Source organism: Danio rerio, chromosome 13 (assembly GCF_049306965.1).
Source record: "Danio rerio strain Tuebingen ecotype United States chromosome 13, GRCz12tu, whole genome shotgun sequence".
NCBI lineage: Eukaryota > Metazoa > Chordata > Actinopteri > Cypriniformes > Danionidae > Danio > Danio rerio.
This window is the reverse complement of record NC_133188.1, coordinates 15,683,528-15,703,720: the sequence shown is the minus strand read 5'-3', so window position 1 is coordinate 15,703,720 and position 20,193 is coordinate 15,683,528. Positions and strand designations below refer to the sequence as shown.

Sequence of the window (20,193 nt, the reverse complement as noted above, 5' to 3'; positions counted from 1 at the left end):
TAGTAACATATCGGAGATGGTAAGGGTATGTATGTGTTCATATATGTTCATTTATTCATTTATTTAATATAAATACAGTAGGCTATTTCGCACTGTCATTGATCTGCAGTTATAATCAAATCCTGTTCATAGAAAAGTGAGTAATAAACATTTATACACAAGTATTTATGTGTCTAAAGCGTCTGTTTTGTGAGAAGTGCTTTTCATATATGTGAGCGACCTGTACAGCTTTATTGTAGACATTTTCTCGAACGAGAATGTTGTGACTGAAACTTTTTCACACACCACGCCCACCAAAAGGGTACCCTTGGTAGTGGAAACACAAGCCTGATAAAGGTGAACCGTCCTGACCCAAACCGTACCGTACTGTACCAGTCAGTGGAAACAAGCCATTTCTCTCTTGTGATCTCTCTGTCTCACCCAGCGATCCAGCATGTCAAGTGCATCCAGCCCGCTGCTCACTCGGATCAACTGGAGGCCTGGTTGAGTGCTTAACCTACAACCTCCTGCCCAACAACGCCATGGAGATGCAGCAACTAAGCAGAGAACAGCTGGACATCCACATTAATCCGCTGAGGGCGAACGACCTGGCCCAGAGCCACAAACAGCAATAAGCTGGCTCAAGACACCAGGGCCCTTACACACCTCACCCTTGCAAAGGCCAGATCCATAGAAAGGGATCTCAAACAACTGGAGCATCAAGCCCAGGGAAAAGGACAACAAGACAACAAGGGAAAAGGACGCGAACTTCAGGAGCAAGTGGACAAACTACAGCACGCCATGATGGACCTACAAGCGGACAACGGACACAAGGAGCGAAGAGAGAAGAAAGCCAAAGATGAACTGAGTATAAGGCTACAAAAAGCTGAAACACTATTGCAAAGAGCAGAACTTAAGAGACAGTGAAGCTTGGGTCAAAGCCTCTAAAAGTCACCGGCAGAGGGCCTGAGCAAAATTCCAACATATAACCCAACAAAGAGACTCTAAAGCATAAACTTGACAGAGTTCCCCTAGAACTGTAACATCCCTACAATCTATGTGACAACCCGAAAAAGCAAATGCCCCCGATCAGCCTCAAAACCAAAACTTTACAGTCCAGAAGAGGGGGGTGAAAGCCGTTTCCTACTACTCCCGCCAGCCAGTATCCCAGAACACCCATCAGCTACACAGGGCAAGGACTCCTTCCAAAGGGTCCCCCACGACAGACACAACCAGTCAACAAAAGACCAAAAAAGCTGGCCAGGAAAATTCCAACTTTCACCCCAAACCCCACTGGAGGTTACAGGCATGCACTCCTACTAACAAGACATTGACTTTTACACAGACGAGGCCAAATGCCACTACATGTGACAAATTATATCTGCTAAGAATTACTTTGAGCCGTGAGGTGAGAAGTTATCTGGATCGACAGCCCAGTGCCATCAAAGCAGATTATCAGCAGCTGCAAAAGCTCTGACTAGAGTGTTTTTCTGACCCTGTGTCAGAACAAGGACTGATTGTTGCCAATCAATCTCAAGCAGAACATGCAAGAGACCTCAAAGGCATACTGCAGACGAATACACCAAGCCTACTTCAAGACAAGAAATGAGCTACGGATGGAGGAGGACATCACCTTCAAGATCCTCTTTCTCTCTTTTTCTCTCAAAAACCTGTTTTCTATGGTGAGTCAGCGCTCGGTAGTAATGGCCTGCCCCCACACCATGACCACCCAACAGCTGCAGAGTTTAGCTCATAAAATCTTTTTAAAGCAAAAAACTGCTTTTGAAAGACTGTCAAACACCTACAAGCTAGCCTGTCTCAGAATCTCATCCAGAGCTGGCTTTAAAAGGCACGCAACAGTTTCCGAGCCGAAAGACTTCCAACAGTAAGTTAAAGCCTTTCTCCACCAGCAGAGGACAGTTTCCTCATGAAGGTGCATGTCCCAAACACCAGACAGGACGCTCAGAGAAACACTGGGACGGGCCACGCACTACAAACAGCCCAAAAAGAGCCTAGCCACAGCAAAGGAATGGCTAGTCTGCAGTAACCAGAAGCTTAAGTAGTCAGAATCCAGCTCGTTACATGCCAGAGAAATCCAAGTTTGAAAATTCAACACCAAATTACAGCACAGTGGTGTCAGAAACAGCAGAATTGCTGAAAATATTGAAGGGGCCCTACAAGGAAAATGAAGAAGACAACCCAGACTCCTTATTACTGGGGGGGTCTAAAACCATCTCTCCCCCTGTACACCTTTCTTCTGCTGCAAGTCCAACACAAGCCAGAGACTGTGTATCTACTAATACTGATCGGTAAATATCTGCTAGATTGTTTCGAACCTCTTATGTACTTTAAACATCTCAAAATCTGAGCCCAAGTGCGAGAACCTTTTCTCACAGCTGCCGGACAACCCCAACAGACGACGAGGTCTCGAGGTCTGGGCCCTCATCAGCGAAAAAGACTCTGTTGTGCCAGCCTATACAAACGAGTGCACTATATGGATCACCATACGAAAAGTACAACCGTGTCTGGCCACTTTAAGGAGATAGACCACGTCCTACACCAGTTGACCACCGCTAGCGGAAAGACTGCTGCCCACAAGGGACAGTGGTGAAAGACCAAAGTCAACTACGTCGATCTGCTTATGAGGCCACGAGGCATTGAACATCAGACCAACTGAATCCAAGTGATCCAGACCATCAAACCGCCCAGCATTGTCTCAGAACTGAGCAGCTTCCTAAGCATGTGCAACTACTCCAGACACTTCATTAAAAACTATTCAAACATTGCTAGACCCTTGACCACTCTGTTGAAAAAGAACTGCCCTTTGTTTGACAGAAGCTCAACAGCTGGCCATGACTGAATTAAAAAATCTGTGCATATGCAAGTAAACCACTCCTTGCACCAAAATCCAAATACTCAGACTGTGAAAAGCTTTGCTTAAGCCACAAATGCACAACTGACAGGCCATCTGCAACGACATAGTAGATGAACCCCAGGCACCTCAGCCAACCTGTCATAAATACTGTGATGAGAATGCGTGAAAAGGTCTGCTCACAGCCTATGTCGACGGATGCTCCTACAACCACGAGGGCACCATCAAAGCAAGAGCAGGAGCCCTAGCGCTCAACAACCAGCCTTGTAGATCGCAACACTTTATGCTGGGAGCCACAATCATTGCAATATGCAGAAATGGCAGCCATCTTTATAACCCTTTAAATCGCAGTAGCCCATGACATCAGAGAACACTTAGGGTTCTATTTTGACGGTCCATGCACAGAGAACAAAACGCAGGGCGCAAACACTTTCAGGGCGTGTCAGAATGCATTTTTGCTAATTTAAGGACGGGAAAATCCGCTTTGCGCCGCGGCCCATGGTCAAGGGTTAAGTTTATTTTCTTAATGAGTTATAGGTGTGTTCTGAGAATAAACCAATCAGAGTCTCATCTCCTATTACCTTCAAGAGCTAGCTGCGTCGCGCAAAGAGCGCATTTGCTATTAACATGACATAAAGTAAGTTTACTTTTGCTTTTGCTCTCGTGGATAGGGAAACCTTACCTCACAGACATCAATTAGCCTATAAAAAATTTATTTGGTTTGTTAAGCGCAAATATTTGTTTCAAAACTATTTCTAAATTCAGTTCTAATTTCCAGCAAACGAATAAATGAACAATAATAACAAAGTGTGGTCAAAATACTGAGTTATTTCCAAATACACCTGCTATGCCCCATATGGTCTAAAACCCTGACAGGTGGACAAATCTAAGTTTGTTTTTAATAAAACAAATATAAATATGGATATAATAAATAATACTGCTAATAATAATAACATTATGCAAAAGCAAATTGAATGAACTGAAAAGGCCTCCCTAGATGAAGAAAGTAAGGCAGTGGTTTTTAAATTCATGTAGGCTAGAAATTAATATGTTTTGTAATAATTGAATCATTTATATTTATATCTATATATATCCTTATTATATATATCCTTAATTTATTATATCTTTTTAATATGTAAAGATATTTGCGTTTTGCTCTACATCTTGTGTGTAGTGTGTAAGCCGGGCGCACTTTGCGCCAGACAATAGACCCACTTTGTTCAGGTCTAAAGAACAGACTATTTACATTTTCTCAAAATAGCAACGTGCCAAAACACGCCTGCTTTTTTAGACCAGAACGTCTATGGGCGCACATATGAGCACAAATGCATTTGCTATTTAAACAGTGTGGCGCAACACCTCAAAATGACCCTTGCGCCGAGCTGAAAGTAGCAAAAGACTATTGCGATGTGCCTTGCGCCACATTGCGCCGGATGTATGATAGGGCCCTTAGCTGCACAGACTCAAATTATGCAAGACGAAGTTTTCAGAACTCCCAACCACAAGCCCGTTTAACATCAAAACTTTTTCCAAGCAGGCGACCACATCACCGACAAACACATCATGGTCGTTTACTGGAAAAAGGTAAAAGGAAAAACGTAAAGTGATCAGACAGATGCCCTTACCAAGAAGGGCGCACTACATGGTGAACCATGGTCACCACCTAACCAAAACCACCAAAAAGTGGCAGCTGTAACCCGCAGCCAACAAACCTGCCCAACCCAAACACTGCTACCACAACCAATTTCAAAGGCCCGACAAATGTCGACAAACGATATTGCGAACATGCAGGCGTCTAACTCCTTAAATCAGACCTGTTTTTATTTGTCTTTTGTTTGTTTGTTTGTTTGTTTTTACCACCACTGACCCCTCCTACCACCCAATCCTTCTGTCTGATCTTAGCTGCACCGAAGATGTGACTTAATAACTCCTGCACTCTTGGTTTGTCCTTGAAGACCCCACGACACCACAGTTCATATTCCCTCAGAGCCAGGAGGGAGGGGGGGGGGGTAATGCTAATGTATGCTCAAAACGCAGTATACTCAGCTCACCATGGCACAAAAGCCATGTACAATGCACTGAAACAAGTGGCATACCGAACCAGCACTCATCAAAACATGCCCAAATGCCCAAAACAAAGCTTCAAACGTCAAGCCTGATTCACTCAGCACTACTGCAACACAGAGGAACCATCTTCCCAGGGTCAGACACCCAGATGGATCGGGAGGAACACTTTCTTGGCTCACAAAGAGCAACATTTTTTTTTTCTTTTCTTTGTTTCCACCTTCATTTTCCTCTCAAATTCACATACCAGTCCACCAAGTGGATAGAGCATCTCTCAGCACTGATGACGATGATGCAAACAACTCAGACTGAGGCACTCACTGCACAACCAACATCACACAGAAAGTGCAAAGACTCCTGGTTGTGCACGCTCAACCGCGTAGCAACCAACCTTCAAATCTACTCATAACAACCAGATTAAAAGACATTTGGTCTGATTAATTTGGTCTTGACACAAGCCAGGAAAGGGGGGAAGGAGACCCCGCAACGGGTGTCACAGTGAAATATCCAAACAAGCACAGCTCTCGCAGACACGGTTTACTCTCACCCCTGTTCCCTCTCTCTTTTCCTCTTCTACACAGGATGCTGATACTTAGGATACAGCCACAACCCTGTGTCTCTGCATCACCAGAGGACCACCTCAATCTCACAACTCGATTCACCCATCACTCGTCTCTGGACCACTATGTGTCTATTGACAGCAAAGGGGGGAGCACATCATACACTCACCTTGGCATTTAACAAGATGCAGAAATCAGTGGACAAGGGCACAGCTGACTTCCCCCTATAAAAGGGAAAATAAAAAAGAGAAGCCACACCACTGCAAATCAAAATAAGAGCATGACCAGCTGACCCAAGAATAGCGAACAACAGAAGATCATCTCCGACCCGACCAGGATGCTAAGTCTTCAGTTCCGAACAACAAGGTTTTCTTCAAACCTCATTGTCCGGAAAGGGGGAAAGATCTGTAATATGAGCCGCAGCTGAAGAAAGGGAGTTACCTTTCTTTAGCACATATTTTATTCTGGCTTAAAAGTTTGTCTTTCGGGCTCCAGGATGTCTGGAGCAAAGGTTGCTGTGCATGACACCCTGAGATGCTTATTAAATTCTGAGGACTCATTGCCACTGTTTAACCTATATTGCAGATGGGGAAATGGAGTAAAGTCTCTCCTTCCAGCTTTTACAAACCCAATCACATCCAAAGCCCCCTCCAGATTCGAAGAAAAGAACTATTACAACCTAAAACTGACTCCAAATGATATGTAATGTGTGTTGGCAATCTATATACTCTGCCCTATGGCGAAAGTAGTTAAAACAGTATATGCATGCTTTTTTAAAGTCCTTTTTGAACCGTATACAGTATAGAAATGCCCAGATGCTAGCTAATGTGTGTTTAGAGTGTTGTGTTTAATATCATTATGTTTCTCCTGCTATTTTACAACACATGATGCTGAGTGCATGATAATAAGTTGTACGCTTTGCATAATGTAATGCTCATAGTTAAGGTCAATCTGTGTGTTGAGGGTGGTCTTGCATTATGCATAGGAGCGGTCCAGAGACAAAGAAAATCTATCGCTCAAACTTTGCCACAAAACCATAGGTCAGTCAGTAGAAGATGGGTGTGACTTGCCACCACAGTTAAAACCCATCTACGCACACAAATCTGGGCAGAAAGGTCCAAAAAGGAGCTCTCCAAGAGGTGCCCCCCTTTGAGGGGGCAAACCGCATTTCTGTACCCGCGTGCCTCGCTTGAGTCCACGTTTTTCTTATTTTTCCGGCAAAGTAAACTTAGTTTAAAGTTTGCGCCTCACGTATCCTCTGATCTGCATCCAAAAAGGACACTAAAGAACTCCATCCTCCAGCACATCAACAAAATATCACACGACACAAGAGAATGAATGCAAGTATATTTCTCCCTATGCGTTTTAAGCTGTGCCCCTTTTATAGTTGTTTTATGATCAGTTGGTCATTCTCGTTTTATGTGGTTGAACTAAGTGAAAATTGTTATTCTGTACCTAAGTTCTATATTTACTCGCTTTTCTGTTTCATCTGTGTTATGTCCTTATATATCTATATTCAGTATACGGTTGTTTGTTATATGCTAGATTAGTCAATAAATCCCATTATAATCACGTTGGTGTCAGGGTTCTGCCACTCTGGTCATGTAAATTCTTGTTTTGGTGGCAGAATCCGGACACTAGTCATGTCTGTCCTGCTGTGCTCGGCTCACGTTTTCTTGGGTCGAGCACTTGTTTCTGTCATTGTGTGTGTCTTCGTGTGTGCGCGCGCCTTCGTGGGTGTGAGCTTGTACTCGTGTTTTCGTCTGTCTGCAGTGTGGTGTTTCATTCCCAGCGTCTCATTCTTGTTGGTTTCGGTTTTAATCGGCGCTGGGATGAAGCATGCACGCTGCGTGTGTGAGAGCACGGTGAATGTTTTCATTCATCGTGTGCTCGTGTCTTGCGTTTGTCAAAGCACGTGGCTATGTGTTTACATTGTGGTCACGTGCTTTTGTCGTGTGCTTTAGTGTTGTGCTTGTCTTGTCATGAACATGCGGTTAATGAGTTCTCTCATTGGCTGCATGTTCTTGTCCTGTTTTATGTGAGCGCATGGCTTGTGTTGTCTCTCTGTGTCATGCGCTCTCCCGTCATTGTCTAGTCCCACCCTCCTTGTTAACTCATTATTAGTTTGTCATGTTCACCTGTGTGTCAATTTACCTTTTGCTTTACAATCCCTCATGTTTTCTGTTCTGTGCCAGTTCGTCATCAGATGTCATTGTTTCCTGTCTTGTCTTGTTCTCCAATTTGCCAGCCTGCCCGGTCTAGTTTGTTTGTTTGTTTGTTTTATTAATATTTTCCCCCTCAGGGTAGTTTGTTTTGCTGTTTTGCTTTTTAATTTTTATAAATAAATACCCATTATTTATTTGCACTTGAGTCCTCGCTCCTTTTCCCCTCACCCGACCGTGACAGTTGGATTGTTTTTGCTTGTCTCACAGAAAAAAGTCACTTAAATGATCGAGCCGAATTTGCTACAAAGCTTCACTAAAACAAGTTTACCAAAACTTCTACACTATTAATCTACTTCACAAGTAGTCATAATTTCCTGTTTAAATAAATAAATAATTACAGAGTCCGCTCAGACGAGCGGGCGAAGTCATTGGCATAATTTATTGAGTCAAATTAACTATAAGTTAATTCAGAATATTAATGATTAATAATAACTTTTTATTATTGATAATTAATATTCAGAATCTGAGAGTCCGCTTGGACGAGCGGGCAAAGTCATTGATAGGCTATATATATATTTATTTAGTCAAATTAACTTTAAATAAATTCAGAATATTAATGGTTAATAATTACTCGTTATTACTGATCATTAATAATCAAAAACTGAGCTAATTTTGCTACATTGCATCTTAAGTGATTGTACCAATAGGTGGATTTAGAGGGTATTGCATAAAAAGCAGAGGTGGATTTAGCTGGTTTTGAAGGAACAGAAAATTTACCTTGTTAAAAACCAAAGAATTGTCTAAAGTGACATTTATTGGAAAAAAAAGAGATTTTATTTAATAGCTTATAACCTTATCATTACATTTAAATTGAAACTTCTAAACCTAATCAGAGAAGCCTGATAGATATTTGAGATCTTTGTTCTGATTCATTGGACCTATTTTAGCGAGTAAAACAGACTAAAACAGTCATTATTTCATCAAAAATATTTAATATATTTTTACGTTTTTTTATATAATATATAGGGCAAAGCAGTGGCGCAGTAGGTAGTACTGTCGCCTGACAGCAAGAAGGTCACTGGGTCGCTGGTTCGAGCCTCGGCTCAGTTGGCGTTTCTGTATGGAGTTTGCATGTTCTCCCCGCATTCTGCGGGTGCTCCGGTTTCCCCCACAGTCCAAAGACTTGCGGTACAGGTGAATTGAGTAGGCTAAATTGTCCATAATATATGAGTGTGTATGTGAATGTATTTGTGGACGTTTCCAAAAGATGGGTTCCGGCTGGAAGGGCATCCGCTGCGTAAAAACTTGCTGGATAAATTGGTGGTTCATTCCGCTGTGGCGACCCCGGATTAAAAAAGGGACTAAGCTGACGAGAAAATGAATAAATATAATATGTAAAATATACTGGGATTCCGAAGCGGTGATTTGTCTGACATGAAAAGTGACCAATCACAGATGATCTTGTCTAGTTTTGCGTGAAACGTAAGGGCGGGACAAAGGCCTTTCTGTGTTACAATGGAAGAAAACTCCCGGATGTGTAGGTCTGGGAGGAATGTATGGCCCGGGTTGATTACTTTTGCTAATAAGATTGACATGTCTATAGTGAAAAAATTTGCAAAGTTCCAATAAAACATTTGTTTTTAAGTTGTTATTTTCTTGCACTTTCTTATATAGGTTAATGTTCTTTTACTTTTTTTGTTGATGTAGAACATGTAGCTAGCCTGCACATAGTTTGCTAAAATTGAGTCAAACGAACACATTGCTGTTATATTACACCAATTTGTTTGTGTTGACATATACTCATATCGACCTTAATCTAATATCGACCTTAATCCTTAATCGAACCTTAAGTTTCATGTTTGCTAATGTTTTAAACACGTATTTTACATACCTTGTCTTGTCGCATTTGGTTGGTGGGATAAAGTTCTGTAGGCTTATAATAATACTGTACTGTACTCCCTATACTGGAAGCATCATGAACAACAGGGGTGTAAAACTCACGAAGGAGAGCGGGAGGTTGCCGCTTGTTCCAGACTTGCACTTCGCTCACACACACACAAACATGCTTCCTCATTCTGACTGATTACACTCGCACCACCTGAGGATTGTCAAAGATTGATTACATACACTATTTATACAGCACAGTCACTCATTCCCATTGCAGAGTCTTGCTATCTGCACTGTAAAAAGTCATTGTGTGGCCTTGTAGATTTCATTAATATTATTATGTACACTTTATTTAATAAAATTAATTTCCTGATTTTATGTAATGGTGGGCAAAGTGAGGCTTCATGAAACATTGAAACAATCGAAGCAAATGAGTCTAAAGCCTGATTTATACTTCTGCGTCAGGTGACCGACGTAACCCACGGCGCAGGCAACGCGCGTAGCTGTGCATTTATACTTCTGCTCGCTGTCTCTGCCGGTCTGCATTAACACTTCCGAAACGCTAGTTGGCAGTGAGGTGTAAATGTTCCTCTGTGTCAAGTTTCTTCGCTACTTTTTTGCATTTCCTGAACACTTCCGGGATGTACAAGTGGCTCAAACTCGCTCATTTTGAGGCAGGAACCGGCGGACGTGCAACAACTTTAACTATGAGGTAAACACAAAACAAAACTTTCCATCCGGAGCTCCTTCACGGGACTCCACACTTGTAAACAATCGCTCGCGCGGCGTCGCGCCATTCGCGCGCCTCTCGGTCCCGCCCAGACTCGTCAGCGCTACCAAGCCGACCAATCACAGAGCTTACGCTACGCGTCGTTGCGACGTGTAGTTACATTTTTTGAGAGGTGCACGTCAGTGACGGCGATGGCCACGGCGAAGGGCTATGCGTCAGCGCCGTAGCATACGCCGGTGTTTGACGCAGAAGTATAAATCAGGCTTAAGCTTCAAAACATTTCGAAACCCCACTCTACGGTGACACCTAGTGGTCATTTTTCATGTATTACATTGAAACAGCTTTAGCAAGAACATTAAGCAAATTGAGGTACTCAACCCCACTTTGTTAAAACGATTCCTCAAGAGATTTAGTGGAGCAGTTAAGGTTTCCGACGTCCATGCGGGTATCGGTAGTGGGTAGTGGTTCGGTAGGGGGTTCGAATCCAGGCTGAAAAAGCTATTTTGAAATGCTTTAATACCAGTTGGTACTGCTCTGTTCTTGCATCGTTTTGTTTCAACATTGGTCTGACATCCGAATAAACACGTTGTGAATAAATATGTCTTGTTTTGGTCTTATAACAGGGTTTTTGCTAGATCAGACACAGTTGTGGCCAGAAGTTATCAAGAATTATTTATATTATTTATTAAATTTCCCATTTATTGTATTTGTCATTTATAAGGGATTTATAAAGCATAAATAGTCCTCACTTTAGATTAGGTCACAAAACTGCATGAAGTTGAGTTAATAAAGCATTTATTAACATATTAGTTAACTATTAGTATATGCCTGAATAATAAGACATATAAACGTTGATTTCAATAGTTTATTAATCATTTACTAACTCATTCTGAATGATCCTAAAAACCTTCAACTACTCTTAAATACAACTGGTTTGTAAATAATGCAATACTTAATTTAGTAATGAAAAATTAATCATTTACTAAGTATGAAAATACAATTATTAAGCACATTTTAAATGTGGTTATAAGTCAAGAATAGAGCATTTGTAGCTGCAGTTATAAACTGCTTAATAACGTTTATTAATGTAGAGTTAATGCTTAACGGATAATGAATTCACTATTTGCTAATGCTTAATAAATGATTTATAGTGTGTAGTTATTATAAAGTGTTACCAATGATTGTTATATATTTCTGTATAGCATGTAATTCACCAAGTAACTTTAGCTTCTTTTATCACGCTGTTTAGCAGGGCATTTTATCAACGAAGTTACCAAATCACTTTACTGTCACATCTTTAGCAGCATGTGTGCTATGATGAGTGAAAAGCTTAGATGTTTGTGACATTAATGCTAATTTTGAGGTATTAGGGAGTGTTTGAGTTTTTAAAAAGGTAATTTTCTGTTAACTTAGTGTAAACTGTGTTCTGTTTCAGCACAGCATTGAGTTAAAGTGACCACAGAGGTTTAATGAATACAGTAAGCAAGGTAAGCACTGGCCTTCACTTCATTATAAACCTCATTATTAAACCAAAACAAAAATGGTATTGTCTAACACTATTTACTAACTAGAACTTATTGTATAGTGTCAGAGGCAGAGGAGACACATCAACCAGCATGTGTGTATCAGGAAAATGACTGACTATGAATGGATGACTGTCTAGGTTGCAAGCAGAACATACATGTTACAGTTAAGTATTTCATCTACAATATACTGTTAAATCACAGTAACCTTATAGCAATTAATTGTAACTTCACAGTAAAATCTAGTTAATTCTACAAGAGAATACGGTGAAATCACAGAAATGGGCCTTACTATCTACCTTAAAGTCACATATGGCTGTATTTTCACAGTAATTAAGTGAAAAACAAAGTTTGTGCATCGTGGATCTTTACAGCTGCTGATGAGCTCTTGGAGTAAGACAGAGATCTGAGACCAAAGGTAGAGTTTATGACGTTTATCATGTTTAAAGTTTCTGACTGTATGTCATAGCATAATATCAGGTTGTTAAAATTTTTTCTCTTTTATTTATTTTTTTATGACTGTTGCTTAATGGACTTGGACAATAAAGAACAGACAGGAACTGAACGGCTTGTGAGGGCAGTAATGTTGACCTGAACAGGGGCCTTCTACAGGTGACCACCTAAAGATATGGCATCATCATCATCATTGAAGGTGTTAAAGTTCTTATAGACCTCATCTTTACCAGACTCAGCGAAACTCTGCTTTCACTCCGCCCAAAGCCCCAGCTGGACTGTTTTGGCCCAGGGTATCCGATAAGGCCCCGGAAGTGACTATGGAAACTTGACTGGCCCAGGCTCGCATTGGCACGCTAACTTAAGTCGCGGGAGTGAAAACACGGCTCTTGACTACATTCCCAGAGCTTGTGTCCACCTGGGTTTGACATATGCATTTTAACTGTGACAAAGAATGGTGTTTTTACAAGTGACTGGTTAACACTGGAAGATATTAGAGGGTATTATTCCCATAAACTGTGGTGTCTTCTTTGCTTCAATGAATCTGCATTATTCTGGCAAATAATACCTTTCATGCATTAAATCAGATAAATTTCACTCTAAGTCTATTGTTTTAAATAATATTGTTTAATGTCCAGTTGTTTGAAACTGCTGTTTAAAAAAAGATGATCAAAGTCCTTGTTAAGATGATCACTTTGTTTAAATGTACATGTTTTATTGTGTATTATATGACGTATTGTCTATTATGAGATTGTTGTTAGTCTGTATTGTGGCTCCACATTGCTGAACAAACTCCACTAATTTGAGCTAAATTTAATTAAATTTTACTCAATCCATACTTGTTGAGTTTAATTAATATTATTGCTTGTAATCTGTTGCCTCAATTTTATTGTGTAGATATAAAGCAATATTTTCTAGAGTTGATGACCAGGCTCCACACTTTTTATGTTAAATCTAAATAAAAACATTGAGTAGTTTTCATTAACATTGTGTCAGTTTTTCTGTTCAATTTAATAAATATTTTTGTTTAAAATTTGCTAATTTTAAATAAGCTAATTTGATTAATTGTTACTCAATCCATTTATGTTGAATTTAATTAATAATATTGCTTGTAATCTGTTGCCTTAAATTTATTGAGTAGATATGGGGTTTTATTTTTTACAGTGCACTAATTTGAGCTAAATTTAATTAAATTTTACTCAATCCATACTTGTTGAATTTAATTAATAATATTGCTTGTAATCTGTTACCTCAATTTTATTGTGTAGACAAAAAGTATTATTTTCTAGAGCTGATGAACAGTCTCCACACATTTTATGTTAAATCTAAATAAAAACATATGAGTAGTTTTCATTAAAATTCTGTTTTTATGTTCAATTAAGGTAATACTTTTGTTTAAAATCTGTTTCTTTAAGTACTTTTTGTGGTTACTCAATTTAAATGATTAATTTTAAATAAGCTAATTTAATTAAATGTTACTCAATCCATATATGTTGAATTTAATTAATAACATTGCTTGTAATCTGTTACCTTAAATTTATTGAGTAGATATGGGGTATTATTTTTTAGAATGTGTAAAGTGACATTTCAAGGCGTTTTCCTAGTCTTGTTTCCCCATGTTTTGACATTTCTTAGTTTGTCTTTTTTTCTTAGTCTGCCGCCTGCCTTCCGACCTCTCGTTTGATACTTTGACCACGATTCTGGATTTGCCTTTATACATCTTTTTGCACCCGTGTTGATCATTGCTTGCCTGACTACTGAATAAACCTGCAAGTGGATCCAAACCCAGTTGTCTCTGTAACTGCCCGTGTTACAGTTGATCCTTAGATATGGCGACTGACCAAAAACAATTAAGCATTTCATGCAGCCATAAAAACTGAAACAAATTATGGTATAATATTTAGTAATGGGTTGTTTGTTATCTCTGATGACCTAAGAGATAATTGTCGGGTCAAAAGTCTTATAGTAAAAACTTATAGTAAATTTTACACATTCTATCACTGTTGGCAAAACAGCCAATAATCCACTCATTCTTCTGCTCTTTGTGTGTCCTTTTCGTTCTCACCTTTTCCCATGCTGGCCCCAGTGAGTGCTTCTTTGGCAGATCCAAAACCCATTTCTCTGCATACCACACTGGCAGAGACCAGGTTCCAGCGATCATCACAAACCGTCCCCCATTCGCTGCCCTTCAACACCTCAACACGACCCTCACCATATTTTGCTCCCCCCTTCAGTCGTGTTGTAGGCTGATAAAACAGAAAAAGGAAGATATTGTTTAGCATACCCCATATTGTGCTATTTCCAAGGTGTATAATTTTGTTTGGAAGGTATAGTACAATAAGTTTATATTAAAGGTGCAGTAGGTGATTGTCTTCAGATTTTCTTGTGCTGTTTGAAAGTCTCTTTACATTCTAATAGTAATGATTGAATTAAATCATCTATATCTGTTTGTATGTATTTTTATATTCTGGGTAAAGCTGCGGTCACATTAGAGCTTGAGCATGCGATATGCTGTCGTGCGGCACTGTGAAAAGGGCTGGGATTAAACAAGCTTATTAGACATTTTTAAAAGCGAGCGATTGCTCCATGTTTTAAATTTCTGTCCAGAGATGTCATGTTTTGATCCTCGATTGTTCTCACGCAGTCAAGTGATGCGATTTTGCAGGTCAGAGTTCACCAAGCTTGAACTTTGCACCGCAGCAACCTGCGAAACTTAACGCATGACCCAGCGTTTCCGGTCTGACAGACTTAACTGGCGTTTGGACATGCACATGCACACGAATAGAGTGACAGCAGTAAAAACATATTTTTTAAATCCTCAATCAATATTGGAGTTTGTTTTGCACGCTGGAGGAAGGTTGACATCGGGGCTGAATTATTTCTTTTAGACAGGTAATGTTCTGTTTTAAAACTATTTTAGTCGCGCAAAGCTGATGTGGATTCAGTTGTTTTACTAATTGGTCATATGCACAGAAGTGTTGTTCAGCCACTGAATTCTTCTGGCGAAAGATTGATGTGACTATTTCCAGTTACATAAGGGACCTTTTACAGCACTGATAATGTACATTTTTATTTGGTTTAACAACAAAACATACGTAAATATCTCTTTTCCACCTTGCCTGCTTTACTAAGGTGAAGTTGTTTTTTACTTCACATTGGTTCATTTTTAAACAATGACAACCTGTGACGCGCCCCCTATATTGCTTACCATGCGACTGTGACTATTTGGTCTGAAATAGCAAGCAAGTATGGCTGAGTAATAAGTGTAATTCCTGCACCCAGCTGGCGAACAACTGAGCATACAGTAGTTGCTTTAGGACAAAGTGCATGAGCGAGAGAGACCAACAATCCTTGCATCCACTAAATATTCCACATTATCATAATTTTTGCTTGCTATACAACTGAAAACATGCTAGATATAATACTGTTTTTCATTTAAAATTGTAGTAGGGCTGGGTGATAAATTTAGGAATACTAGGATTTTTTTATTTAACCACTTTATTTTAATTTACCAACATTACTAGAGTAAATAGTATTAATAGTTAAAAAAAATAATAATTCAACAAAACGTCTAATCTCTTTATAATAAAATAAACATAAGTGTTAAAGAGACTCTTAACCTTGATAAATAAATGTCATAAATTGTGTGCAATGTTAAAGCGTAAACGCTGAACAGTAAAAGCAAATGTTAAGGTGTGAATAATAATAATACAGTAAATCTCAAACTCTGTAAACAAAACAAATTATCATGATCAAATCTGAGTTTTCAAGTAAAGGAACTAGCCATCATTATTCAGATTGCAACATTAAAAATTGTAAAGTTGAATGACTAAATAACTCCCTATGCTAAAGAATCTTTCAGATGGTGTGCTAGTGTCTGTGATGCACAAGAAAAGAAACCAAAAAGCCACTCTGGCGACATCCTTACATCCTTTTTAATTTACAATCTCCTCTCTGCTGCTATACGCTGCTCTTTTCCAGATGTGTTGTTATTCTGACCTAAAGTGACACGTAAACATAGATTATTTGATCATTTACAATGGACTTTGTGCTGGCACTCCCCTTGCACCTCTCTAGGTGACCTTCAAGCATTTTCTCAGAGGATCAGCAGCCACATTGTAATAAAACTATAGAGCTTCATACCAAAACTACATACAGAATCTTTTTTAATCAATATTGACAATGGTTTTCAGTCAATAAGTATCGATACAGATACTGGCTTTGCGTGGCTTTGGACGGTAGAGGAGGGACTGTGTTTAGAATTTTTGGTTAGCATGCATTTTGGCAGATCACCAACTGCACCTTTAAAGTAGTGACATGTCTGAATAATTTTTTTTTTTTTTTTTAAACTGGGTTTCTATCATTCAGGTGCGACAAAGTGTTCCCCTTCGGGTGGGGAACTCAAATGCTATTGGTGGATTTGATTTAGAAAATCCACGAATTGAGAGGATTCGATTCAGAAGCCACTTGTCTGAAAGAGTATGGAACAGCCCAATGAATGCCAATGAATTGGCAGCGTAAGCTTGCGCACGTGTGCTTCATTGCCAATTAACTCTGCATATAAGCAGAGGTGGAGCTAGCATTTGCTATCCTTTTCGCTTCAGAGACTTTTTGATCGAGTCGATGAGGGTTCCTCCTGCTGTGATCCAGCAATTCAGAACGAACGAGAGCATTCTCCCGGTCCAGAGTGTGTATGCGCAGCGGCAGACGGTCGTGCTGGGTTTCTCCCTTGCCTGGCGTTCTTTGGGTCCGGTCCTCCAGAGCGGTGCGTATAAAGTTGCAACTTCACAAAGAGAGCAACACAGTCGTGCAGCACGTCCTTTTCAAGATGCCGCTCCGACCGTGCGTTTCTGGATGCAATGGTTTCCTGTCCTCGGATGATGGGCACGGGCACTGCGTTGCATGCCTGGGGGGTCCAGCATGTTAATGCGCTGCTCGCGGGCAGTTCATTTCGTCATTGCGATGCCATGACTGTTGCGCAGTAAAGATCGTGACTAGCCTTTGCAAGAGGGCAAACCACCCCAGTTGTCCCCTGCTCTGATGACAGCGGAGACCAGACGTCCACCGCAGCATCGGAGGGTGGGCTTTCATTGTCCGATGATGATCCAGACCTGCTCTCCCCCTCCAGGCAGTTGAGCACAGTAGGCTCACGCGGTATTGAAGGGCACTTTTTTCTGCTTGTGCTGCGTGTCCCTCCGCCCTCACCACTATTGACAGTGGAGCGGCCAGGTGGTATGTGGCGATTCCTCAGGTTGAGCGCGCGATTGCGGTCATTCTTTGTCCGCGTGGCGCCTCTTCTTGGTGGGGTCCGCCTCGTCTCCCGTCTAAAGCCTGTAAGTTATCTGCCTCCCTCGGAGCTAGAGCTTACAAGGCTGCGGGCCAGGCTGCTTCCACCTTGGATGCGATGACCACCTACCAGCGCAACCAAGCGCAGGTGCTGGCTGAGCTTGTGAGCTTCGCACTACACCGATGTCCAAACTAGTGGTCCAGGAGCGCCACCCCTGGCTAAAACTTGCCTGATATGCGCGAAGCCGACAAAGTCCGCTTTCTTGACTCCCCCATATCCCAAGCTGGCCTGTTCGGCGACACCATCAGTGAATTCACCCAGGAATTTGAGGCGGTGAGAGAGCAGTCTGATGGGTGATGTCACCTATCGGCGGGACCGTAAGCCCGCTCCGCCCGCCGTACCATCCATATCTGCTCCTTGCCGAAGGCGCCCGCTGCACCGCCCCCGCACTGCCTCTGGCGAAGCGAGCGCGTCGAGCACCTCGGAAGCAGGCAGTCTCCGGCAACGGACCGCGAAGCATCCCTGGGACAGGTCATCTGGAGAAGAGGGAACTTGCTCTTTCCCCGCTGGAGGGCGGGGCACTATTTTCAACGCCACTTTTTACTGCCATAAAAACATCAATGAAAGAGCACTTTTCCACTTCCCCGGATGTGACAGCCCGAAATCTGCCAGTCTGAGACGCTGTGCTCTCTAGCTCGCAGGTTTGGTGCATTTCGCCAGTGGCTCACGAGCACTGGGAGGACGGTCACCTTTCTCCCACCCCTCGAGCCTCCCCTCCGGAGCTTGGGTGCGGAGTGAGAGCAAATCTCTCACCTCCAGCTCTTCTGCGGGACCCTCGCGATTCCTGGATCAGCACACCTACTCCGCACTGCCCCACAGCTGGCACGTCAGAGATTGTAGCGATGAGTCCATTAGGCTGCCTGGTTAGCGCGGGCCAGCCCCTCGCGGTGGCTCATACGCACAATCAGACTCGGTTATGCGATTCAGTTCGCGAAACGGCCTCCCAAGTTCACGGGTGTGTATTTACCAGGGTCAGTCCCCTGCCCGCCTCTGTCTTGCGAACGGAGATTGCTGTCCTCCTGGCGAAGGATGCAATCGAGCCGCTCCCTCCAGCCGAGATGGAGAGCGGGTTTCACAGCCCGCACTTCATCGTGCCCAAAAGAGCGGTGGGTCACGGCCAATCCTAGATCTGCGCGTTTTGAACCGCTGTCTGCACAAGCTGCCGTTCAGAATGCTCACGCAGAATCGCATCCTCCGGTGCATTCGTCCTCTAGGTTGGTCTGCAGCATTAGACCTGAAGGAAGCGTATTTCCAAGTCTCCACTCTTCCTCGCCACCGTCAGTTTCTGTGATTTGCGTTTGAAGGTCGAGCTTGGCAATACAAAGTCTCTCTCTGTTAGCGCCCCTTCGGCTCGCGGGCATCCTCATTCTCAATTATCTCGACGACTGGCTGATTTTTGCCCACCCTCGGAGCAATTGATTATGCCCAGAGACAATGTGCTCTGGCACTTCCACTTGTTGGGGTTTCAGGTCAACCGTGAAAATAGCAATCTCGCCCCCGTGCAGAGGATCTCTTCTCTTAGGCTGGTGCTGGACTCTCCAGAGAGCGCGCTCAGCTGATGCTGTCTAAGAGAGCTCGACAGCAAAATTGTAATCCCACTGAAACTAATTCAGAGGCTCCTGGGGCATATGGCAGCCGCAGCCGCTTCACGTCGCTCGGATTACTCCATATGAGACCACTTCAGCACTGGCTTTACGATCGAGTCAAAAAACAGAAATGTGCGCACATCTAAAAATCTTGAAGGCAGGTGCACGATCAAAAAACAAACATAAGTAGCAAAAGATTCAAAGTAGATCGGCACACTGCCACTTTAGCTCTCAAAAAATTTTATTAGTCAAAATTACAAAAACACTAAGTTTCGACCGACATGGTCTTCATCAGGTAAAGCGTTGCAAATGGAAGTCCTCCAGAAATAGACAAACAGCTCTACACAGCACCTGCAGTCAATTATCACAATCAGCTAACAAGCCGGTAAACAGGAACATTTGCATACAATAATATACATCTTAAACAATGTGAAAAACATGAATACAATTACAAACAGACATTTAAAATACAAATACAAATTCTCACTATAGATTTCCTCGGAGACAAAAATTTTTTAGAACTTTACGTCTTAAAGAATTCTTTTCGAGTAATGATAGTAGACTCAATTTGTGTCCTCCCACACAGCATAATACTAATTTCCCTCCCGTTAATAATCTAGCAATTGATCCTGGGGCTTTTCATAAAAAATCGACTTTTATGCCACCTAAAAACAAAAACTTTTCTGTTGAGACGTATTGCAGATTGGTTGAAAGAGATGTGGGACAAGTTCTCAACAAAAAACGCGAATATACTGTTTTTAACAATATGCCTGTAGCTCAAAGGAATGCTTTGCACGATATAAAGAATGATAAATCTGTGGTTATTAAACCGGCGGATAAGGGGGGCTCAATTGTGGTGATGGATACTCAATATTACGATCAAGAAATTTATCGACAACTTCAAAATCAATCTTTCTATACTAAACTAAGAGGTGATCCTACGAATAATTTTAAAAAAGAAATTTATGACTCTTTACAAACTTTTCTTCTAAGAGGAGATGTGACCAACAAAGAATTTGAGTTTTTA

The 20,193-nt window shown here is 41.5% G+C and overlaps 1 protein-coding gene across 28 annotated transcripts in view; it reads right to left on the bottom strand.

Annotated features, from left to right (window-relative positions):
* The window catches only part of loxl3b (lysyl oxidase-like 3b), a 177,721-nt gene that overhangs the window by 107,513 nt on the left and 50,015 nt on the right, over nucleotides 1-20,193 (bottom strand). For all 28 annotated transcript variants that reach the window (XR_012388454.1, XM_073919361.1, XM_073919374.1 and 25 more), the window contains one exon: nucleotides 14,299-14,479. Coding sequence is in view for 27 of the 28 variants with exons in the window: in XM_073919361.1 (XP_073775462.1) it covers nucleotides 14,299-14,479 (181 nt within the window). In the remaining variant the exon portion in view is untranslated. The remainder of the gene's footprint in view (nucleotides 1-14,298; nucleotides 14,480-20,193) is intronic.